Consider the following 22,185-nt stretch of genomic DNA (forward strand, 5'->3'; position numbering starts at 1 on the left):
TTATATTTAGTTCCATAGTGTTTCATCATCTTCCTACCCTTATCCCAATCATTTGGGGTCGGCGTAATATGATTTTATTCATATTACAAAAAGATTTGGTTTTTAGTTTTACGACCGGCCACCTGCCTGACCATAGTTCCATTGTGATTATTATAAAATATTTTTATTATGCACATACGTGTGTAAATAACTATAGAATTTCCCAATTAAAAGGATGGAACTAATTACAAGTATTTAATGTTTATTTAGCGAAATTGGCGGGCGACACACTCGCGAAGGAATAAATAAAACCACAGTATTAAAAACAATAAAATAGATTTTCATTTATTGTGAGACGAAAAATACAACAATGGGACTTATCACCTAAAATGGTTAGTGGCAGACTGTCGTGTCAAAACAATTTATTGTTAGGTACGTCCGGCTCGCAGCCGGCGGCCGCGTCCGGCACTACATTACAGTAGACTCCTAATTTATGTCTTTCATTGGGGTACTGGTAACGAATTACAACCAAAAAATACAGAATACACAAAACGATACCATGAACTCTCTAATTCACTGAAATCATAACTATTTATTATTTATTTAAACATGTGAAGTTTCAATAGTTTTCATTTTTAACTAATTTTTTAAAAAGGCTTTATTGATTTGAAGCTAATACTTAATTACTTACAAGATTGTTTAATAGTTGTCGCGCCACTCGTCCGTCCTTGCTCTATCGTACTGGTGCGTCTGTCTGTCTGTACACAGCGGCTTGCGTGGAACGGAACGCGCCTACGAACCTCACAAATAAAACGTAACAACTTCTCAATACCGCTACTATGAAACGTTCTATACAAAATTGAACATTGCCGATTCACTAGATCGCTTTGATTTATTTATTACTAAAAACAAGTGGGCGGCGAGCGGTCGGCCGCTCTCGTGAGACTCTCGAGTCAACCCGTCACTAAGTCGATTAAGTACATGTCTTACGTTATAAGTTGAAAATGCCACTGCTGTGATCCTACGTCGCGTGTCGGCGGCGCGCGCTCGCCGCGGGCTACGCGTGCCCGCCACTGGCACTGGCATGGGCACTGGCACGGGCACTGGCACGGCGAGTACGCTGCTACTAGCGGCTAGTAGCGGCTACGCGGTACTTAGCGGTATACGGTATACCAGGTAACCAGTACGCGGTACGGGACGCGGGACGCGGGACCGCAGCGACGCGCGCCTCGCTATTGCTCGTAGAGAAAAAATTCCAAAATCAATTCGTTACATCGTAGACTATATCTTGTTTAATAAACTTGAAGTATTTATCAATAATCAATAAGTACATTATAATAATTGAATAATTAGTATTTTGTTTTCATATGAGACTAGCATTACAAATAAATACCTTCAGCTATACAATTTAATGTTTATTTCTATTTTAAACATTTTGAAGATGTTTAAAGTGGACTACGTCAGTTTTTACACAAGAATATTGCTTTACGGTTCTTGTGTAGAAACCTTTAGTTGATGCGTCTACGCTTCGAGATATGACTTAAATGTATACTTAGATTTAGGGGAAAAAGGTTGTAAAAACAAAAAAAAAAGTTATTGAAATTTATAACAAACACCTTAACGAATACTTCAATAATTTAGTTCAAGTATATATAGTGTGCGCTGGCGGCAGGGGGGGCGCGCTGCGCAGCTAATATCACTCGGGCGTACGTACAAACGATGATGCTGCGCTACAAATGAAATAACTTTATACAAAAGGATGAGTCGATGTGGCCGCGCGGCCGCGCCCCCTCCCCGCGGCACTCCCACAACATGTCTTTGACAAAAGCAATATAAAACATTTCATTCCGTGTAAGAGATGACACGATGGTATGCGAAAACTTTTATTTTCAAAAAACACACGTCCATTCGCTCGTCCTTGCGCTTAAATCTAAAATTAATAATTAGACAATATTTTTATTTGTTCAACAGACGCGCGCGATACGACGCGCGCGTATAATAATAAAATATTTTCAAAACAATCGAATAATTAAACACACTAGTTAACAATATAACTTATGCTCAAATACACTGGTGGATGTGAGTAGGTACAGAGTGCGGCGGACGCCGGGCGCCGGGCGCCGACGCCGCCCCACGCGGGCTCGAGCACGGCATACCCTCAACTCAACCATACATGTTCAAAATCAAATACGAAACTTCATCATCCACGTTACTTTAAAAATATGATTTTATACACAATCGTTTTAGCATTATTACAATATAATTAGAGCGATGGCAGCGTAACGGTCGGAGAAGTCCGTGCGCCTCGGTCGGCGCCGCGCCGCGCCTGCGTAATACTGATATTATCGCTAAATTATTGCATCGGTGAGCTGCGGCGCGCGGGCACTGTATACCTATATCTATAGAGAAGCGACACTGCCGGCGGCGGGCGGGGCGGCGCGGGGCGCGGGGCGCAGGGGCGGCGGCGGCGGCGGCGGCGGTTACACCGCGGTCTCGGTGTGGCTGTGCGACGACAGCCGCTCCACGTCGATGTCGTGCGGCGCGAGCGTGTCGCGCGCCGCGTCTGCGTAGTCGATACTCGACGAGTGCGAGAAACGCTTCGACAGCGCCGTCTGCTTGCGCAGCGCCTCCGCGAGCGCCGCGTCCGCCAGCGAGCCGCGCGAGTCCAGCCCCTGCCGGAACGCGTTCACCACGCGGATCTGCCACCACCACCACACCGCGGTTAGTTCACCACACCGAGCGACTCGCTTTGCAAGCCGCGTTTACGCGGTCGCAATTTTGCGGCGCCGAAATCTCGCCGCCAGTAACCATCGTCGCAGCATGTTTCAAACAGTTTTTTAAGTACGGGGAAATGTATAAGATATGGGGGTCAGTTGCGCTATAAATTAGATGACCTATTACGAACCAGCGCCGATTTTGCTATAACTGGGTTCAGATGTTTTGTTTTTTTCGTGCAAACGCTGGCTGCGAGATTTCGGCACAGAAAAATTGTTGCCGCGTAAATATGCCATTGGTGACGCTCTGACAGGCTGAGAGACTGCATGGACACCTTTCACGACGCGACGTGCGACCATCAAGCTGACTCGGTTGGTGAGAGGGAGTTAGTTTGTTGCCACTCAGTGCGGGGACTTCGTGAGCGGTGCCCAGAGGCTGATATCCACAAATGTAAACTCGAATTCAAATACATAATTGGGTAACTTAACATTGGAGAAGAAAGCACATAACTCTTAAATGTGTCCTGTCCTACGAAATACTACAAGAGATTTGATTAATATTTTCATTTTATAAATACTAGGGTAACGTAGAAATAGTAATTGTCAGTCGTCTACTTATTGTAAATAGATTGTAATAAAAAGACAAGGGCACGAAGGTGATTCGGTTCATAAGTAAAGAATAGTTTTAATCAGAGCGGCACAAATGCATATGGCCAGCTTCCCTGCGACGGTGACACTACGAGGGAGTGCGAACGTACCGGGCCGCAGGGAGCGAGCGACGGGTCCATATAATAATATAATATTGTCAAATGAACATAAATGGAAGCACACCGAGCCATAAAAAAGAGGCGAGAAAGCGGTAGGTAATTCAAAATCCCAGTCACAGATCGGCCGGCGGCCTCCGGCCCTCATGCCATGCAGTGAACTCGGTGATAGGTAAACCACACTTGCTTCCTCAGTATTGCACCTCTGAATACAGACATGTCGTCGCCGGAGCGGTGCCGTCGGTGTACGGGCCCGGGCCGTGTCATGCAACGTACTCCCTGACTTACTCTGTGACTGTATTCGGATGTTTACCTAGTGGTCTGGCTACTTGTACGCGAAGCTGTATTGTTGCCCTATACACAAACTATGCACATGATATACTAAGCAACATCGAGCGCTCTCCATGTCCTATATATCCGAACATTTCTGAAGCAACGTACAAGCTTACGGACCCTCTAGACCAAAACCTTCCCATGACCTAAGACTAAGCGACTGTCACTAGCCTAGAATATATAAAATTTTAATGATAAAAGCGATAAATTTTATGCGGAGATTCTTATGAATTAGAAGCGTCCCTTACGAACCCCTGCTCGTAGAGCGTCGAACCCAGGATCGATCGATTTAGTGCAGAATGTGATGCAAAAAAATAAACACTACTACAATGCTATGATGTATGGGGCGAACATAAAATAATACTGTAAAGCTATTCTCTCGCGTCCAGTCTGGGAGCCGCGTCGTAAAACTAACATTGATTTGTTCATCCGTGATAATGTTTCAGCAATTACATACTCATCACAGCGTTGAATTAGTAAGAAAAAAATTATAATATTTATCACTTAATTTAGTGGGAATACAAGATATTCAATATGAAATACGGCGATTATGTACAAACATTTACATAAGCAGTTATTTTTAAGGTAATATAAAAAGAATCGACTTCAATTGAAAGAATACATTAATTAATGCAATATTTATAGATATGCAGTTATTTATATAATGAAAGTAATAAAATTGACGTGTAGAAAGATTGAGAAATTTTTGAAGTCGATTAAAAGCTATAAATATATAATATAAAGATTTATGAAGAATATATAAGATTATATTTACAAATTACAGTTTGTATGAATAACACAGCGCATGCGTCAGGATACATGCAATATGATAAAATTGGAACATGCAGCTTCACACTGACCTATTAATTTCAAATTATGTAAAAAATTTGGAAGCAACATTTATAAACATATATATATAATATTAAAATATGTAAAAATTATTAAAAATATATGACAAGTTTTGAAAGTAATAAGGTCAGCGTAGACAAGACGAGACATAATGGGACAATAGTAGACAGAATGGATACAGTTGTAGGTAGATAGACAGAGTACAGTATTAACAGTTGAACATAAAAACAAAACAAAAAACCAACATAAAAATAGTTAACAAGAGACGTGAGTGAAACGAAACAGGCTTCCTTCACATATTGTATCAAATCTTACAGCTTGATCGGTTGATGTCTTGCTGTAGGGGACCGGTATCAAGCGTTCTTGTAACTCGCCACCTATGACCTTCCGTGTGCAATGGGGTATTCATGGAAAAGAAAATAAAAACGAGAACATGAAGTAAAGAGTCACGACACGAAGAGAGAAATTAGGACTGCGGGCAGCCGCCCGGCTGTATAGGAATAGATATTGTACATAGATATTTGCGGTGCTTGATATCGAACGCGATTCTAAATATAAATTGTATAATATATAATTATATATTATTTTGTATAAATATAATATATATAATGAAATAATTCATGATACATATAAAAATGATTAAAACACAATTTAGAAGGGCGTTCGATAAGCAGTGGAAGTATTATCACCAACAATGTGTATATCAGAAAGTATAGAAATCAGGGACTGACGAAGCAGTGCGCCTCGCGAAGCGATGAATATATTATAGGAAGAAGATATATATATAAATATAAATACAGAGTAAAACAAAATAATATATAACGCAGGGTTCGTCCTATTTATTACCTTAAGAAGCACATTCATGGGTTGTGCACTTAAAACTATTCTTTATTTTATACATTTTCCATCCAGGGCTCCGTTACTTCGTTTGGAAACGTCAACTCATATAAACAATAAGAACATAAAGAACTTAACATAATATTTAAACATTGATACATGGACATCGAACATTTATATGGTTTTATCCAACATTGGTCGTTGCGAGCTCCGTGAAGCGTGGTACATCCAGATCAATGTATTTATGTAATAATCATTAAAAAAGAAACAGTTGTTTTTGTGCTGCTGTGTATGTGTGTGAGTACTTAATGAACGGCACTCGTGTATGTGTGTGTGTGTATGTGTCGTGTTCATGTTATCTTCATGCCAACTATTATGATCTAGTGATAGTGAAGCACACATAGTTTCGACGTCGTCGCTCACATACCAGATATCTATACGATGATATAAATCTTGGTCAGTCGCTAAATCACTAATAAGCTACATAATAACAACTATATACAAAAGCATATAAATGGACATTGTGATTTTGCAAATAAACAACTGAGTTACCTACATATCTATTTTAACGTTTCTAACAGAACCCTAAATGTGTGGGACTATTTACATGTTTCATGGCAGATCACTAAGAAGCTACGAACAGTCCAATCCATATATATATATATAGGAACGTAGTCAACGCATACACACGAGTTCGAGGAGCTACTCGAATATTCTGAGATGATGCACGGAGTGTATGCAGTGACGTCACTTTGTTTCATCTAGTTTGGTGATGCTACATATCTACAGTACAGTAGCGTGTAAGCGCTAAGCGAGTCTAACATCGATCTAGACCGTACGACATACACGGGCCCATGGGGGCCACGGGCCGCCAACAACAAACATTTGGACCAACATCGATACAACATCAGTTCCCATGATGGCCAGTTACCTTAATATGCAGCGCTCCGCAACGTGGCACAGTTGGGTGAAATGAAAGTTACTTTGGAATATAGATACTTTATTACTAAATTTTAAGAGACAAGAAGCGTTAGAAATAATCATTTAACAGACAGTACCAGTTTAGGTAGGTAGGTATAGCAGGAGATCATGCTTCACTATGATATTAGTGATATTAGAATCCACTATTCGGCGTGTGAGTACTCACTATAAGCGTATTTAGTTATCTTTCAATGAAAAATAATTTTACATCTAATTTTGGTTTTAAGGTACACCAAGACACGATTAATCATTTATATTTTAATATAATATTTTATGTATATTATATTTAAATCTTAACATTCATGTAGCAGGCAACGATTTAAACACTACACGAAGTGCTTTAGACGAGTTTTTCATTTAAGTATTAATTAATACACAGCAATAATTATACTTTAGCTATTATACTTAACATATAAACGTTATATGATATACTAATATCCCACCGTAGGTACATATCGACGGATAGTTAAATTTGCTTGACATCCGATACCTTGGATAAGAAAAGAAAAAAAGAATGATAAAGAAATAAGAATAGGAAAGTATGGAAGACCAGAGAGTTATAGAGAATTGTGTATAGTGTATAAAGAAGGTCACAGTGGCGTATCGTGGTAACGGTGTACCGTTCAGTTTCGGACTACTGTACTATACGTTCAATATTTATACTCTATGTACACGTACCATTACCACGACACTTGAAATAAGTAGCTAAGGTATCTTGCTTATTGCTTTCTTTGTTGATTCAACCGTCTCTTATCTCCATGCATTCGGCAGCATCTATTTAAAACCTAGTGCTAACCACCAGCACTATGCATTCAATTTTGCTATTTGCACTACATTTTGCTAAAATCTGTAAACTATAAAAGAAATCAACAAAAACAAAGTTAAATTAAGAATTAGCAGGTCGTGTGTCGGTAGTGTTTGTAGACATACAAGGATCCACTGCACACACTACGGTACACAATTATAAAGGAGTTACACAACGAGCTTCGAGCCGCTATAAAAACATATATATATATATATATCTAAATAACACTTAAACATGATCAGTTCACGGTATCGACACACATCTAAAAAAAATGGCATTCTTTCAAAATACAAATAAAACAAATAAACCGATAACAAGCAAATTTAAATATCATCCTAGTTTAAAAACGTTTATAAAAGCACTTGAGTAGCACAAATTGTGAATATGTTATTTTTTTTTCTATTTATATAAAAAATGGCACGTTTTTTTTTCATATTATGTACTTTATACTTTAGTTTTATAACAAATATAAATATTATAATAATATTAATTACAAAAGGATGAAAGTATATATAAGTATGTATTTACAGAAAGTAATTTTTATTTGACAATATCTTTAGTAAAAAATAAATACATCAGAAAGTGTGTGTTCCGATTTTTTTTTTCAATTTTAATTTTATATTGGCAATGAAACAGATGACACTACTAAAAATCTAAGATATCCGACCGAAACAATGGTGCACCATAATAATTACATACAAATCTATTCAAATATATTTTGCAATTTCACTAATATTTCTCTTAAATCTAAATATTTTAGTACACATTATAACCTCACGATATCTACCGCATTTACATTTTAAGAAGTTTTAGAAAGGTTTTGTTTAATTTAATAATAAGAATTCCATGAATTATTTAGAATATAATTTATATAATTTTATATTATATTTGTTTTATTGGCAGTAATAATTTTGTTACGTTTGGACTGTTAACAGTATAGAAACCTGCAGAGCGTCGTTGTTTTAGATCGTTCGCGGAGTATTGCGTCTCCGGCTTTGTTTTTTTTTTGTATTGTTTTGAATGGTTTGGTTATATATATATTGGGGACATTTTATTCATCGCTTTGATGCGATGTGGGGCTGAGCGCGGGCAGCGAGCTCCCGCCGGATTGCACGCTGATCCTCCGGTGCTCCGCCAAATAATTATTGACAAATATCCTGCGGCCGGCCAATATGTCCGCCTTTTGCTGCAAAATAACATGACGGCCGTGTCAGTCCCGGCTCGGGCGCGTCCGTCTCTACTACACTCCACAGCCGTAACCAAACTGCTTTATTGCCAATTCTAAACAAAACGTGGGGACAGGGATATTTGGCACTCCAAAACCAAATATAAATATTAATATATATGTATATAAATATAATATAATTCGGGCACATGTGAACAAATATGAAATTTGGCTTTAGAATCTCAAAAACTACTAAGAAGTGAAGTTGTAGCTGTAGAAAAAATCTATAAAATAAAGGATAATTTAGAAAGCAGTTTCGTTAGTAAACAGGTGCCTAACTTGAACTAGGATAGGGGGCATTCACACTAGCTGGGTCGGGGAAACGAGGGCATCCAATAGCAAATACTATATAAAAAAAAAAGATAAATAGGAATTACCGTGTGAGAAGCTAGTAAACTACGCAGGTAAGTACCTATAGGATCCGGTATGTGAGCTACACCGCGCGCTGTATGCTTTGTTACTGTTGTCCACTCGAGTATTGTGTCATTCGATTGAGGTACAAATGAAATATCAATGTTTTTGAAATAAATAATTTTATTTCAAGAGTTTTTATGATTTATATTGGTAGTTTAGAGCCGGTTAAAAATTATTTTTTTTTTAACAATAAATAAGACTCGTTACATAAAACTCAAAATAAATTATTAAATCAACTTAGTAAATAAGTACATACACAACCGAGTTAATGATATAAAACTAAGCGAAAATAAAATGTAAAAGCCGCTTTTATTCAGTTTAAAGTGATATATGATTTCTTATTAGACTACTTTGGTGTAGTGGAGATTATACAGATACCTTCAATTTTTTTCAACGTCTATATGTAATATTTTTTTATATAATTATTCAGCTTAAACACTATCATGTTAGAAGTTTGGTAAGTTTATATTATATGTATAATATATAAAAAAAAGAAACTATACTTATTATATTTAAAAATCTAAAATAAAATTCGGATATAAAACTTTTATGCGAGAAACTGATTACATATAAAATGAACACTTTAACGCTAAACATTATCAGAATCTTTGTACCAAACATCTATTAAAAACAATTTTAAAATGAAAAAAATATACAAATTGTGCATACTCACAGACATCTGTATACATGCAAAACACTGTAAACATAAGCACGAACACTCTATAAATGCCAAGCATAATAAAAAAAAAAAGATTAAAAAATTGGCTTTCGTACCAATAATACACATTATCTTCAATATATACTCAATACTTATACGACTAATGAGGCGCCATTTTGTTGTGCACTCGAGCATACAAAATGGCGCCCAGAGCTCTCACCTTTAGAGGTGGTCATAAATGTATACTGATTTATTAAATACAACTCTTGTAGCGTTTCCTGTTTATTTTTATTTAACAATAATATTTGATTGTGTCAAAGAGAGTATGTACCGAAGAGCGAGTCACTGCGCAGTAGTCGTGCATTGACATGAATCCCATGCTCTACACAATGACTAATGACTAATTAATCACTCGTTATGGTGTACCTACTATGGTTGGCCTCGCCGGTCGCTTACAAATACTTACAAACGTTACTCCCTATGCGAGTCAGACCTAAACTTACCGTCAACATCTGAAATAGAGCGATTTTTCTAAAACTGGGCGGCCCCCACCATAACTATACGAGTGGCGAAAGAAAATGCTATGGAATTTGCTTGAAAATTTATTTATCAATATAAATAGTTCTCGTAACATTGGCAAAACCAAAGTAATTCAGATAATACATTTTTAGAGCTCTCGTTTGCTTACTAAGCGTGAGGTGTCCCATTCATACTAAACTTTAGGCATCTGCATACAATTTATAGATAGATTAACACGTTATTAGACAGATAATTCGATAAAAATATTATAGTTCAGTACATAACTGTTTTAGATCTAATTGTATCTCAGTTATTAAGTTTAGAAACGGGTTAAAAGTGGTCCCAAAATTTACTATGAAAAAAAACACACTGACTTCCGAGTATCGAAAAACTTTACAATAAGTAAATATATTCCGTAACAAACTACTTACACAAAAAGCTAGTGAGATTGAAAATTTTAAAAGATCAGTAAAATTTCAAGTCTAATTTTTAAAAAGTTACAATATTGAAAAAGGAGTTTGCCTCATCTGTTTCATCATTAAATAGCTACCTATACAAAATATCACTGCTCCGATATACATAATAATAAGACGTCAAGAATCTCTAGCTTATGTACAAACACGATCGTCTCTAAAATAGCAGTGTTTCATTTACTGGCAGATAGATTCGTACCATCTACGTACACGTGTGTATACGACGAGGGGTCCCGAAGGTGACGTCGCACGCTCGTCGGCGTGGACGCGACGTCGGAACGATAACGTGAAACATCAACAGAGTACAAACATGAATTGAAAACGTTCAGGCGCGCCGCCGAACGGGGGCGCGTAACAGGCACAATTCGGTTTAGGAGTCTAACGTCGGGCCTCTAATGTCCTCTATTAGTTTATTGCTATCGACTACCTAGCGCTAAATATTTTCAACAATAATAAAATCTTACACTAAATTAAGAATCGTAAATCGTCCGAGCGGCCGAGAACCGAGCGGGAGCCGATGCGAACGCGGAGCGAGATGGCGCGCGGGTCGCCGCGGGAGGTCGACCCGCGCGCCGGCGCAAATAAACAGAACTAAAGAAAAACAACGGTTCGTCGGGTGCGGGTGTCGGTGTGTGTGTGGCCGGTGGCGCGTTAGAATATGGTGGTCTCGGTGCGGGCGGCGGCGGGCACGTCGTCCGCGTCGATGTACGCGATGTCGGCGGGCGGCGCGCGCAGCCGCGAGCGCAGCCCGGCCGCCGAGTGCGCCGACAGCCGCTCCTCCAGGTCCTCCAGCGTCGACTTGAACGCGCGCACCACGCGCAGCTGCAACAACAACCCTGCGCGCTCAGCCGCCTCCTCCGCCTCCTCCACTCCTCGCACCCGCACCGCCGCGCGACCCGGCCCGCGCTACTTACTCGCCACCGATAGCTCGACAGAGAGTGTGGTGTGGATGTTCTTTATGACCGATACTGTCTGTATTCAGAGTTCGGGACATCGACGATCGTGGGGCTAAACATGCAGCTATCGAGACCTGTGCGATTGACTCTACGCTACCGAGTGATGACCGATGGATGACCGGTGCGTGGGTGGCCATGCCAGAGCTAAGTACTAGGTGCTAGCGGGACTGCTAACGTGTACTACGCGGCAAACCTAGAGGCTAACGGGACAAAGCGGGGGGACGACAGGGTGACGACATCGATGCTCGGTCGGGCCGGAGACAGGTGCTCGGGTCGACGAGACGGTGCCATGGAGACAGATGAACAGACAAGACGGAATATGCTCGGACAGGGCGATGTACAAACGAAAGACGTGGGATGCAAACAAACGCTCAAACAGAACTATAGGTGCTCGCGGCGAGTGAACGACACTTGTTTTAATTGCGTATCCCGCAATGGAATTCAAATTTCTTCTAGAAATATATGACAAAATTAACGTTACTGTATAGTGATTATAATAAAGACAAATAATATCAAATTACTTTGGTCATTATTTACTTGATGCAGAAAAACAATTCTATTTTATATATTTTTCAAAATTTAAATAACCAAAGATTAAAATACTATTTAATATATAAAACGTATAAACTTTATTACATTGTAGAAACTGCATCACCACTTCCTATAAAATATAGGCCAGTGTATAAAAAATAAAGTGATATTCCAATTTTAAAATTTAAATAAGAATATTTGAATTTAGAATAGATAGTGTCGTCGCGCTCGCCACTCGCGGAACGTGCCCGGGGCTCTACGCTATGCTAGGGCGGGCTCGGACGGGTGTGGGGCGGGGGTCGGGGGCTAGGGGTGCGGGTACCGTCAGCGTCCGTCGCACGCAGCGCGCCGCCAGCCGCCGCGGCCGCCACTACACCTCGGTCTCGAGCACGGGCCGTTGCTGCCAACAACATCTCTCAACGCGCGGCTCGACGCCCCATTCGACACCGTCCTACGCGGATACGCCCTAGCTTTACAACTGCACGGTGGCCAGATATGGGACGGTGTGTGCTCTGTGTAATCCACTGTATATAATCGACATTTGTCATATACACCACTTGTATTAATATTGTGTATGTAAGATTTCTATAAACCTGATGATTTTAATAAATATGTATTATTATTTTTAAACGATTTTCAGGTTAGTTGCAAATGAAAATAAATTAAATTAGTTTTTATTTTTTAGGAATTTTTGATATTTAACATTTAGTTGAGTTAAATTAATATATGTATAATATTATACATATTATATTATATTGTATAATTGTGTAAATTATATAATATGTATAATTTATAAAATATTACAAAATTTATATTGTTTTAAATTGTTTTTTTTTATTCATATATAATGGAAAGCAATATTTAAATACGATAATCGTTTTAGAATAAACTTTTATTAAAGTTCAAAAACTAAACTGATAAAATACATTCTATTACTTCTATATGCATGTTCAAATATAAAAAAGCTGTAATTATTTTTGTTTGTAAAAGTATTTAAGCAATAAATGAATAAAAATATTAAAAATAATATGGATTTATATTGAAACAAAGTTACAAATATTTAAATTATATAAAAAAAGATTGCAACTACAAATCTTATTTTTTTTGTAGATTTCCATTTATTCACAAAAAGACTCGTCTCAATTCAAATTTATTAATCAATATGCACTTATTGTTTTAATTAAAAAAATGACAGAAATTGTAATAAAATTTATCTATGAGTGCAGTCTTATATATTATTTTTAATACTAAAGATCATTCATTCACATCGACTGCACATAAACTAAAGGAAAACTTGAAATAAATATATACATAGAAAATACTTACAGTTTTACGTTCATGTTATTGTGTTTTTTGTGTCAATATCATTATTAGAATATCAAAAAGTTTGTCCCATATCTGTCCTAGCCACAAGCAGGCCAACACGGAAAAACAGACCCTTTTTGAAAAAAAAAAAAGGAAATAAATGTGTATCGTGTCATTCTGATGCGTGTATGCGGCACTTGAGCGGCCGGTGTCACGTGATACGAATATGACTCGGAAGAGTGCCAACCGAATGAAAGAAAACAACTCAAATATAATGGAAATAAACAGAATAGGATTCGATCGAGGCCTTAACTACCCTGAAGATCGACTGTCGACTACACTAAGCCTACACAACGCAGGGAGATGTCTTCCTACAAATGCTTGGGTTGGGGTCCAGGGTGCACTACCATCCTCACCGTAACACCTAATTTTATATGCCACAGTATAATGGCTTTCAATTTTATTCTCTTCTATTTAATTAAAAAAAAGAATGCATAACTTTTATTTATAATTTTTTTTTATTTAGACTTATTCAAATTCCATATTAATTTATGCCTCTATGGTGGTGGCTCGCATTTCACCGAAGTTACATATACATGTGACATTAACAATAGGTACTTAGTCTAATAACTACCATGCCATGTTATTTTTTTATTAAAACACATAAAATTTAGGAGCCAAGGAGGAACAGTCCACGATATTTTTTTAGTATTCTTCTGACATTGTACAATTATGGAAATATAAAGTGTATAATTCATCTTTAGTTAAATATTATGTTTTATATATATAATTTTAATGAATTTAATTATATTTATATATATTTAATATATAATTTATATTAAACTAATTATGTGTATAATTAAATTTAGTAATTAATTACAATATTTCCATAAATGTACAATCAAACATATGTTAGAAAGCTAAACAAAATAATCATTTATTATTTCAATTTTAATAAAGGAAATATTTGGATTACGTTACTTGTTCTATATATATACTTACCGATATAGCAGCATCACCTATTGAATACCACTATATACATTATATATTATGGATACTACATCAAGCCTAACAAACGTACGCAAAATAACACAATGAAGGCAATTATCAACTGCAAGGCATAGGCACACTACTTGAACACCCTTCGCTGGCCAGTTTGACGCTTTCACCCATTTCACCTGAATGACAATGACACCCCGACATAGCACGGCTCTAAGGGGGCAACAAACATTCACAGAACAAAAACGAAAATAAAATATAAAACAAACAGAAAAAATATATAAAGGTAACACAAAACATCGACAGTAACACAACGGGCAAAGGGTAGAGGTCCGAACGATTACGGTACATCTGTTAGTAATGCGAGCACACTCGGCATGCTCTCGCTACGTGTGTACTTATATTGTTTATTTCTCTCAAGAAAAATCCACTCCACACTCAAATTAACGTTCCCTTAACAGCAGTAACTGAACACAATACGGTAAAATAATTAAATCAAATCCAAAAACAATATATAACAGTGGATAAATTAGAAAACGAACATGTTACTGCTTACGTATCGGTAACGGTATGTTAGTCGAACGTGTGCGGGCGGGCCGCGTCGTCGGCACCACACTCAGAGCTGGGTTGCTTGGATAGTAGCGAGGATGTAACGGGTTGGCGTTTTACAAGCAAAAATAAAACACTATTCCTCAAAATAAAACGTTAAACAGACAAAAATAAAAATAAAAAATAAAACAAAATAAAACAAAGTAGTGAAAAAAAAAATCAAACAGTCAGTATGACTCAGAGTAAATAAAAGAGAGATAGAAAAAGAGATAGTCATATTCATACCGCGATGTAGTTCATGTATAGTGATATATCATACAATATTAGGAGAAGTCATAGTAACTGTTTGAAGGTTTTGAGGGATAAGTAACATCGTCACAGCCTACATAAAGAGCATGCCAATAGGGTAAGGGTGGGGGCGGTACAGTCAACTCAGGTTTTATGAAGTAAAAGTAAAATAAACAAAACCGGGAAGCGTCAGACTGTATACGGTACTGCTGATCATGCACGGCAGTAACACGCGATGTACTAATTAGTGTTATACTAACGGAGCTGTACCGGTTTCATGACAACGAAACTTTAGGTGGAAACAAATATATATATAGGAACACGAGCAAGTAAAGCGAGATTGAAATAAGAGACAGATGAAGTTTAGTCGTGGGGACGTCACTCGTAACAGCATTGCTTACATGCAGTAAACAACCCGTTATTTAAATTTCGACTTTAAATTATGTGTAGCACGATACATTTTCCCTTTCAATAGTAGTGGCAAATTTGCCGGATAATTTATCTTGTCATAACAAGACAAGAGTAAAATATATTCTGCTACACACAATTAAAAGTCGAAATTTAAATGACAAATTGCTTGCTACGTCGAAGCGGTGCCGTTTCTAGTGACGGCCCTACAAACACGTAGAGAGATGGCGTCATGAAACCAGGCACTAGAGAAATCAATGAAAGTATCTCGAAATTAAAATCTAGTAAGTATAGCGTTGCTCGGTTGCCAATTTTGTTTTATGTACTAATTAAGCTACACATAGGTGCTTTACTCTGACGTTAAAATTAGTGACCGAACAATATTTAATCTACGTTAAGTATGGGCCAAAAATAATATAGCGTCTCTACTATTATTACTTTGTAAAGTGTTTCTCTGTGTAGGTATAAAATAAACTGAACGAGAACAGAAGTATAGGAGAACGAAATGAAAATACGAGACGTAAAAAAGAACAAAGGTTCGAGATTGAAAAAAAAAATAAAAAATAAAAAAGAAAAAAAAAACTAAAAGTATGAAAACGTAGTTATATCGAAAGTTTGATTCTTATCGAAATTATATTAGTGTAATATTTTTTTTTTTATTTAAAATCGAGTGATATATCCGGCTTACTGTACCAACAAATCAAAAAGATGTGTAATAAAATGAATCAGCGTAATCTCTATTGTTCTATGGCGATATAATTCTATATATGGATGCATAGTATAATTGAAAATGGTGGTATTATTCGTTTTGTATGCAAAATAGTAAAAGTATATATAAATGGACAATATATCGAACTTAGCGTTAGGATGCCCAAGGTATCCGCAGTGTTGACCTGTTGACTTTGCTGTATATATTTTTATATATTAGCTGTAAACTAAAAACTTATCCCTCTTTCGTATTAAGCACGAACATGTTTCTGCCACTCCTATTTTTTTTTTAACATATTATTCCATATTTGAATTTTAAATTCCATATTTAAATTTTTAAATTAATATTGTTACTGTATGAGATAGTTTGTTTAAATTTAATATATAATTAAGTTTATATTTTAATTTTAAATTCAGCTTATACAGTAACAATATGACCACTCTTAGAAAATATTATATAAATATATCATAGTATTTCACCATGGTTTATTGGTACTGATTATTTTTTGTATCAGCGCCAATATCCATGACGCTGTCTATGATATGAAACAACTGACGGCCTACTGTTTCGAATTATAACGATTCCATATTGAATTATAAAATTTATAAACTATTATCAATAGAATTTCAGAATAAATTGCAGATGGCCGTCAGTTTAAAAACCGTAAATAACATTTCCATTAAAATTTATTTTATTATTATTTTTTTTTTTAATATATTTTATTTCACGTGAATATAAAACACATAAATAGTTTCTATTTTGATAATTATTTACAGTTTTCGATATTCAAATCTGATTTCTAAAAATATTTTGTTTAATATTTTAAGATTCACATTTGAACTCTGTGGGACGTGTTTCAATCATAAATAATGGACACCCTTCAGATACATTGACAAATTCCCAACATTTATATCCCCCTAAACTTACACTTCCCATATAAATTCTATATTAAATATTAAAACGAGTATAATATTTATTATAGAATATTAAGCAAGAATTCTTTATAACTATAATAAAAAAACTCAATGCCATAGATAGGGTTCCCAAGGAGACATAGATAGACGAGATAATTGCCATATAAAAAAAAAAACATTATTTAAAAAATCAGTCTTATATTCTATTAATATTATAAAATTGTAAAAATAAATTTATGGTATCTTTATTTTTAAATTTTAAAGTTTTTGAGATCATATTTTAGATACGCACATAGTATTTTATACTTTAATTCATGCAGATAAAGCTGCCTGTTACAGGTACTTTGAGCTATATTTAAAAAATAGAAACTACACTAGAATTATTTTTATTATAAGTAATTATCCCGTCCCTTGACGTCACTTCCACTTGGTACGAGCGCCGAGCGGATTGCGAATGGCGAACTAACGGTGCTAGTATTCGCCAACAGGCCTTCGGACTTATTTAGTAATTTAGTAGAGTAACGAGTGATTTAGTTGTCAAATAATCTCAACAATAAAAAAAATTTAGTATAATGTTTGCTAAATTATTTGTCACTCGATTAAATTACTAAAGAAGATCGAACTAGGCTGTATTGCTAGTACTTCGCACCGGGCGGTTCAGGATCTGGGATGTGGTAGGGGCTGTGGGGCGAGTGGATGGGCGTATGTACCTGCGTCTGCAGCCTGGTGAGCCCCCGGATCCAGAGGATCTGGCCCGCGCGGGGCTTCTTGTCCAGGTCAGCGTCGTAATCCGGCCCCGGCTGGATCGTCTCAGGGTCTGGCTGACCGCGGCCCCATCTGGTCATACACCGTAAATATTTACACCGTAAATATGCATTTCCCTTGGGAAACTAAAGAAGCTTATGGTGGGAGTAGAGCAGCAGTATCCCACTTAAAACATCACTAAAAGCCAAACTGCGGTTGCTAATCCGCCTGCCAAGCGTGGCAACTACTGGCAAAACCCCTCTCATAGGGGCGGCTATGTTTAGTAGTGGTCAGTTAATGGCTGATACAACAAATATTTTATTATATTTATTGTCACTTTTGGTCAATTTGGTTTTTACAATTTGGTCCAAAACAGCTGTTTTGACAGCAGGACCAAATTGTAAAATTATAATTGTATGATTCTCAAAGTGATATTATTGTAATAATTAACCAATGCAATAATGTTTCCAAATTATATTAACAAATATAAATTACAATGAATGGAATGAAAACTAAAAAGAGATAGTTACATAAAACACGTAATAGGAATAAAGAAGTTGGCTTGTTTTCGACAAAGCATTTCTATTGAGATACTCCATCTAAAGGTATAAGATCTAGACCTGCATTTGACGACATTCAAATCAATCTGTGGATACTTACGTGAGAGTCTTTGGTATCTTCCTAGTGGGCACGGTGGTGACGAGTTGTCCCCAGACGAGGGTGCCAGCGCCGAAGAACAGGCACCACAGCCACTGGTCTATCGAGAGGCCGGCCGTGCTGAACGCCATGCCGCCGAATTGGATTATGATTACCTGGAAATTGGCGGCAGTCACTATTATCACGATGTCCTGGTAATCTGGTTTGGGCAGTGAAATTAGAGATTCCAATCTCGATTCGATTTAAACGAAGATATTTTTATTCTCGAATTTCTTCGAATTTAAAGATCTATACAAAAATGTACATAATGAGATCGACCTGTCCTTCTCTTTATTCTCGTAGGCGTCGGTTTCTGTGGTTATACTTCTTGTTTTAGGTAATATCTAACATATCCATAATTGGGACAATATACATGTTCGGTGTATAGATAATTGACACCAAACAATGACGTCAAACTCATCGAGTTATATCCGTTTGACCCAAAAACGACAGTGCCGTGTCCGTCACCGTAACGTGCAATCATTAACATTAATAATTAACATAACATTACAAACATTTATTTAACATTTATGAACTTTATTATTTGAAGTTCCCACCACTGCAACACTGCTTAACCCAACATTTTGGTCCTTCGAGCCGGATATTATTAATTAAAATATATAGATATTGTTATATATTACCACCTCTAGTGGGATATGATAGTAACATTACAGAGTGGAGAGACACAACACTATAGTCGTCAGGGAGAGTTCTTTCTTTGAGTGAAAATGGAATGGACAATCCCATCTATGAGTAGAGGGGAAAGGGATTGTTAGTAATGGAGACTGAGAATCCTATTGCTAGCAATATACCCAACCAGGTCGACCTCTTCGCGGTTCTCCCTGGAAACTTTCATGGTTAATTCCTGATGAATTCATTATGTTGGGCTAACTGGCCTGTTTTCATTCTCATCTATCACCCTTTTCCATCCATTTTTACCAATAAAAAAAAAGCCAGCGGTTACTACGCTCCAAGTTAACCGTTAGTTTATTCGTTATTTCGAGTTGGAAATAATTTAGATGACCAGTAAAATCACCTGTTCACATGACAGGCCATTTTATATAATAACGGCGATTTATAACTATCGACACCTGAGAGCGACACTTACACGTTAGAATGAATTAATACCTGCGATAACGCCGTTCCGATCCATATGGAGTAGAATATAGGGTTGGTGAAGAGGCCTTGGAACACGTTCCTTTGGCCGTGAATCTTTCGCGCGTTGATCTCGTTAAAGAGAGTCATCATCACGAACGTGTTGAAGATGATGGTAAAGTGCTGAGTCGGTTCGGTGCCCAGCGGCTGTCCGCGCCCCGATGGGATATTCAGCAGGATGTCGCCTGGAATACAAATCGGTTTATCATGCTTTGTCTGGCATTTGGATCATTGTTTTTCTATAAAGAACGGTATGTCTGCTGATTTCTAATTTAAATGCATTACAGTTCCATTCAGCTTAGTTCTAAATAGTCCAAAACAAAGGCACTGCCTGTAATGGGCACTTTTTTCGCTTACGTCTTCTAAATCACGCAACTGATTTAATAATGTTTCCACCATTATTTAGATATTCTTTTAAATAAATGTATTGTAATATAATATTTTGTATAATTATATAGCGTAACGTGACTCACCAACAAACAGCAGCGCGAATATTATGAACAACTGGTATATGGCCTGTCCGAGGATATTCTTCATCATGGTGCGGCTGATGAGCGCCTTGGTCCGTCCGTACGGCTTTCGTTGCAGCAGGTCAGGCGTGGGCATTTCGGTGGCGAGCGCGAGCGACGCTAGCGTGTCCATGATCAGGTTCACCCATAACATTTGCACCGCCTGGTGGGGAATTAATATATTTACAATTGAATTCCAAACAGAGTCGAAGGCAACAATTACTCTTTTATAGGTGATATAGGCGGGATGGAATTATTAGTAACAGGGATGTCATTCTCCATTCATCATCATTATATAATTATCACCAGCCATTAACTATTCACTGCTGAACAGAGACATTTATTTATTGAGGGTTTTGTCAGTAGTTGTCACGCTTGGCAGGCGGATTGGCAACCGCAATTAGCCTGTGGTGATGTTTAAAGTGGAACGCTGCTGCCCAACCCTTGACTATTAATATCCTTTAATCGCCTTTTATGACACCCACAGCAAAAGGAAAAAATATAGATACATATGAAACAGGTAAAATCAAAATTAGTATCAAAGAAATGTTCTTTGAGGTTAAATTGATTTTATCAAATTTTGAGTTTCCATAAATCAAGGTTTTAAGGAAAATTCTATATTTTTTGGTAATGCTTTTTTCCTTTTTAATTTTTCCTGCACTGTCAACACCGTCTTTTGTCGGATTTAAAACCGACCATGCCGACGAGGTGTGTATAGATATAAAAAGTGAAATTTTGTCTGAAAACAGAATATCCCTCGTGTGCACAGACCATTAAAAAGAGTCAGCTAATCTGCCAATAATATGAGTTGGGAGTCGATTTTGAAGCCACATTTTCTATCTTTTAAAATAAGTTTTTTTTTTTTTATATTACAGTAAGATTATTTTAAACTGTTTCAAATGCTCGATGATTCATATCACAACAGTTTCGTTAAATTATCCATTATTCAAATTATATTCAAATTGTAATTTTAGATGAGTTGGTATGGTATGGTAGTGAGTGGTGCACGGGTGACATGCGCGCGCGAACCTTGAGCGGGCTGTCCTGTATCGCGCAGGCGCCGATGAAGGCCACGATGACGGCCACCACGTTGACGGTCAGCTGGAACTGGAGGAACTTGGCGATCGAGTCGTACACGTTGCGGCCCCACATCACCGCCTTCACGATCGACGAGAAATTGTCGTCGGTCAGGATGATGTCGGACGCCTCCTTCGCTACGTCTGTGCCAGCGATGCCCTGGAATACGTCGATGGCCGCTTGTTATGTAAATATTTAATGAACCTATAATGTTTTATTATTATTTATTTATTTGTATTCAGTGAAGAGAGAGGAGGGGAGGGTAGGAGAGAGATGCAGTGGTGAGAGTTAAGAGAGAAAAAAGAGAGGGGAGACAGAGAGGAGACAGGAGAGAGAAAAGGGGGAGAGGAGAGGGGTGAGGGGGGTCTCAAATAGTGCTAATAAAAATATGTCTCAAATCATTTTATAATATTATTGACAAACATGTTGTAAGTACAGAATAGAGTTGTGACAATCACGATGACTCACCATAGCGAATCCAACGTCAGCCTTCTTCAGCGCCGGCCCGTCATTGGTCCCGTCGCCGGTGACGGCGACTACTTCGCGAGTGTCGAACGCCTTCGACTCGATCATTCCTTTAACTAGCGTGTATTTGTCGGTTGGGGAGGAGCGTGCCAGTACGCGTAACTTGGGCCACACTTTGTCTATTAGATGTTGTTGGACCTGCAACGATATAATTATATAATTATGTCAAGTCATAAGAAATCCGAAGTATTTTTGACAACAAAAAAAGCTGGGGGAATTTTGACCAATTGAAACTATGTTTAACTGGCAAAAAACAATTTTTAGGTTAT

The 22,185-nt window shown here is 37.3% G+C and overlaps 1 protein-coding gene across 9 annotated transcripts in view; it reads right to left on the minus strand.

The window, feature by feature from the left end:
• Positions 1 to 298: 298 nt before the first annotated feature.
• Positions 299 to 22,185, minus strand: part of LOC113519451 (plasma membrane calcium-transporting ATPase 2) — a 218,968-nt gene continuing 197,081 nt past the window's right edge. For 4 of the 9 annotated variants that reach the window (XM_052897055.1, XM_052897057.1, XM_052897054.1 and 1 more), the window contains 8 exons: positions 21,860 to 22,054; positions 21,344 to 21,550; positions 20,279 to 20,477; positions 19,779 to 19,990; positions 18,615 to 18,766; positions 17,921 to 18,047; positions 4,955 to 5,023; positions 299 to 2,678 (listed from right to left, as the gene is read on the minus strand). In XM_052897055.1, coding sequence (XP_052753015.1) covers positions 2,460 to 2,678; positions 4,955 to 5,023; positions 17,921 to 18,047; positions 18,615 to 18,766; positions 19,779 to 19,990; positions 20,279 to 20,477; positions 21,344 to 21,550; positions 21,860 to 22,054 — 1,380 coding nt within the window. In that variant the 3' untranslated portion in view covers positions 299 to 2,459. The other 5 variants (XM_052897061.1, XM_052897059.1, XM_052897062.1 and 2 more) reach the window with 4 other exon arrangements.

The sequence above is a fragment of the Galleria mellonella genome, unplaced genomic scaffold, assembly GCF_026898425.1.
Source record: "Galleria mellonella isolate WM207_F2 unplaced genomic scaffold, CSIRO_AGI_GalMel_v1 utg352, whole genome shotgun sequence".
In the NCBI taxonomy this organism is placed as follows: Eukaryota; Metazoa; Arthropoda; class Insecta; order Lepidoptera; family Pyralidae; genus Galleria; species Galleria mellonella.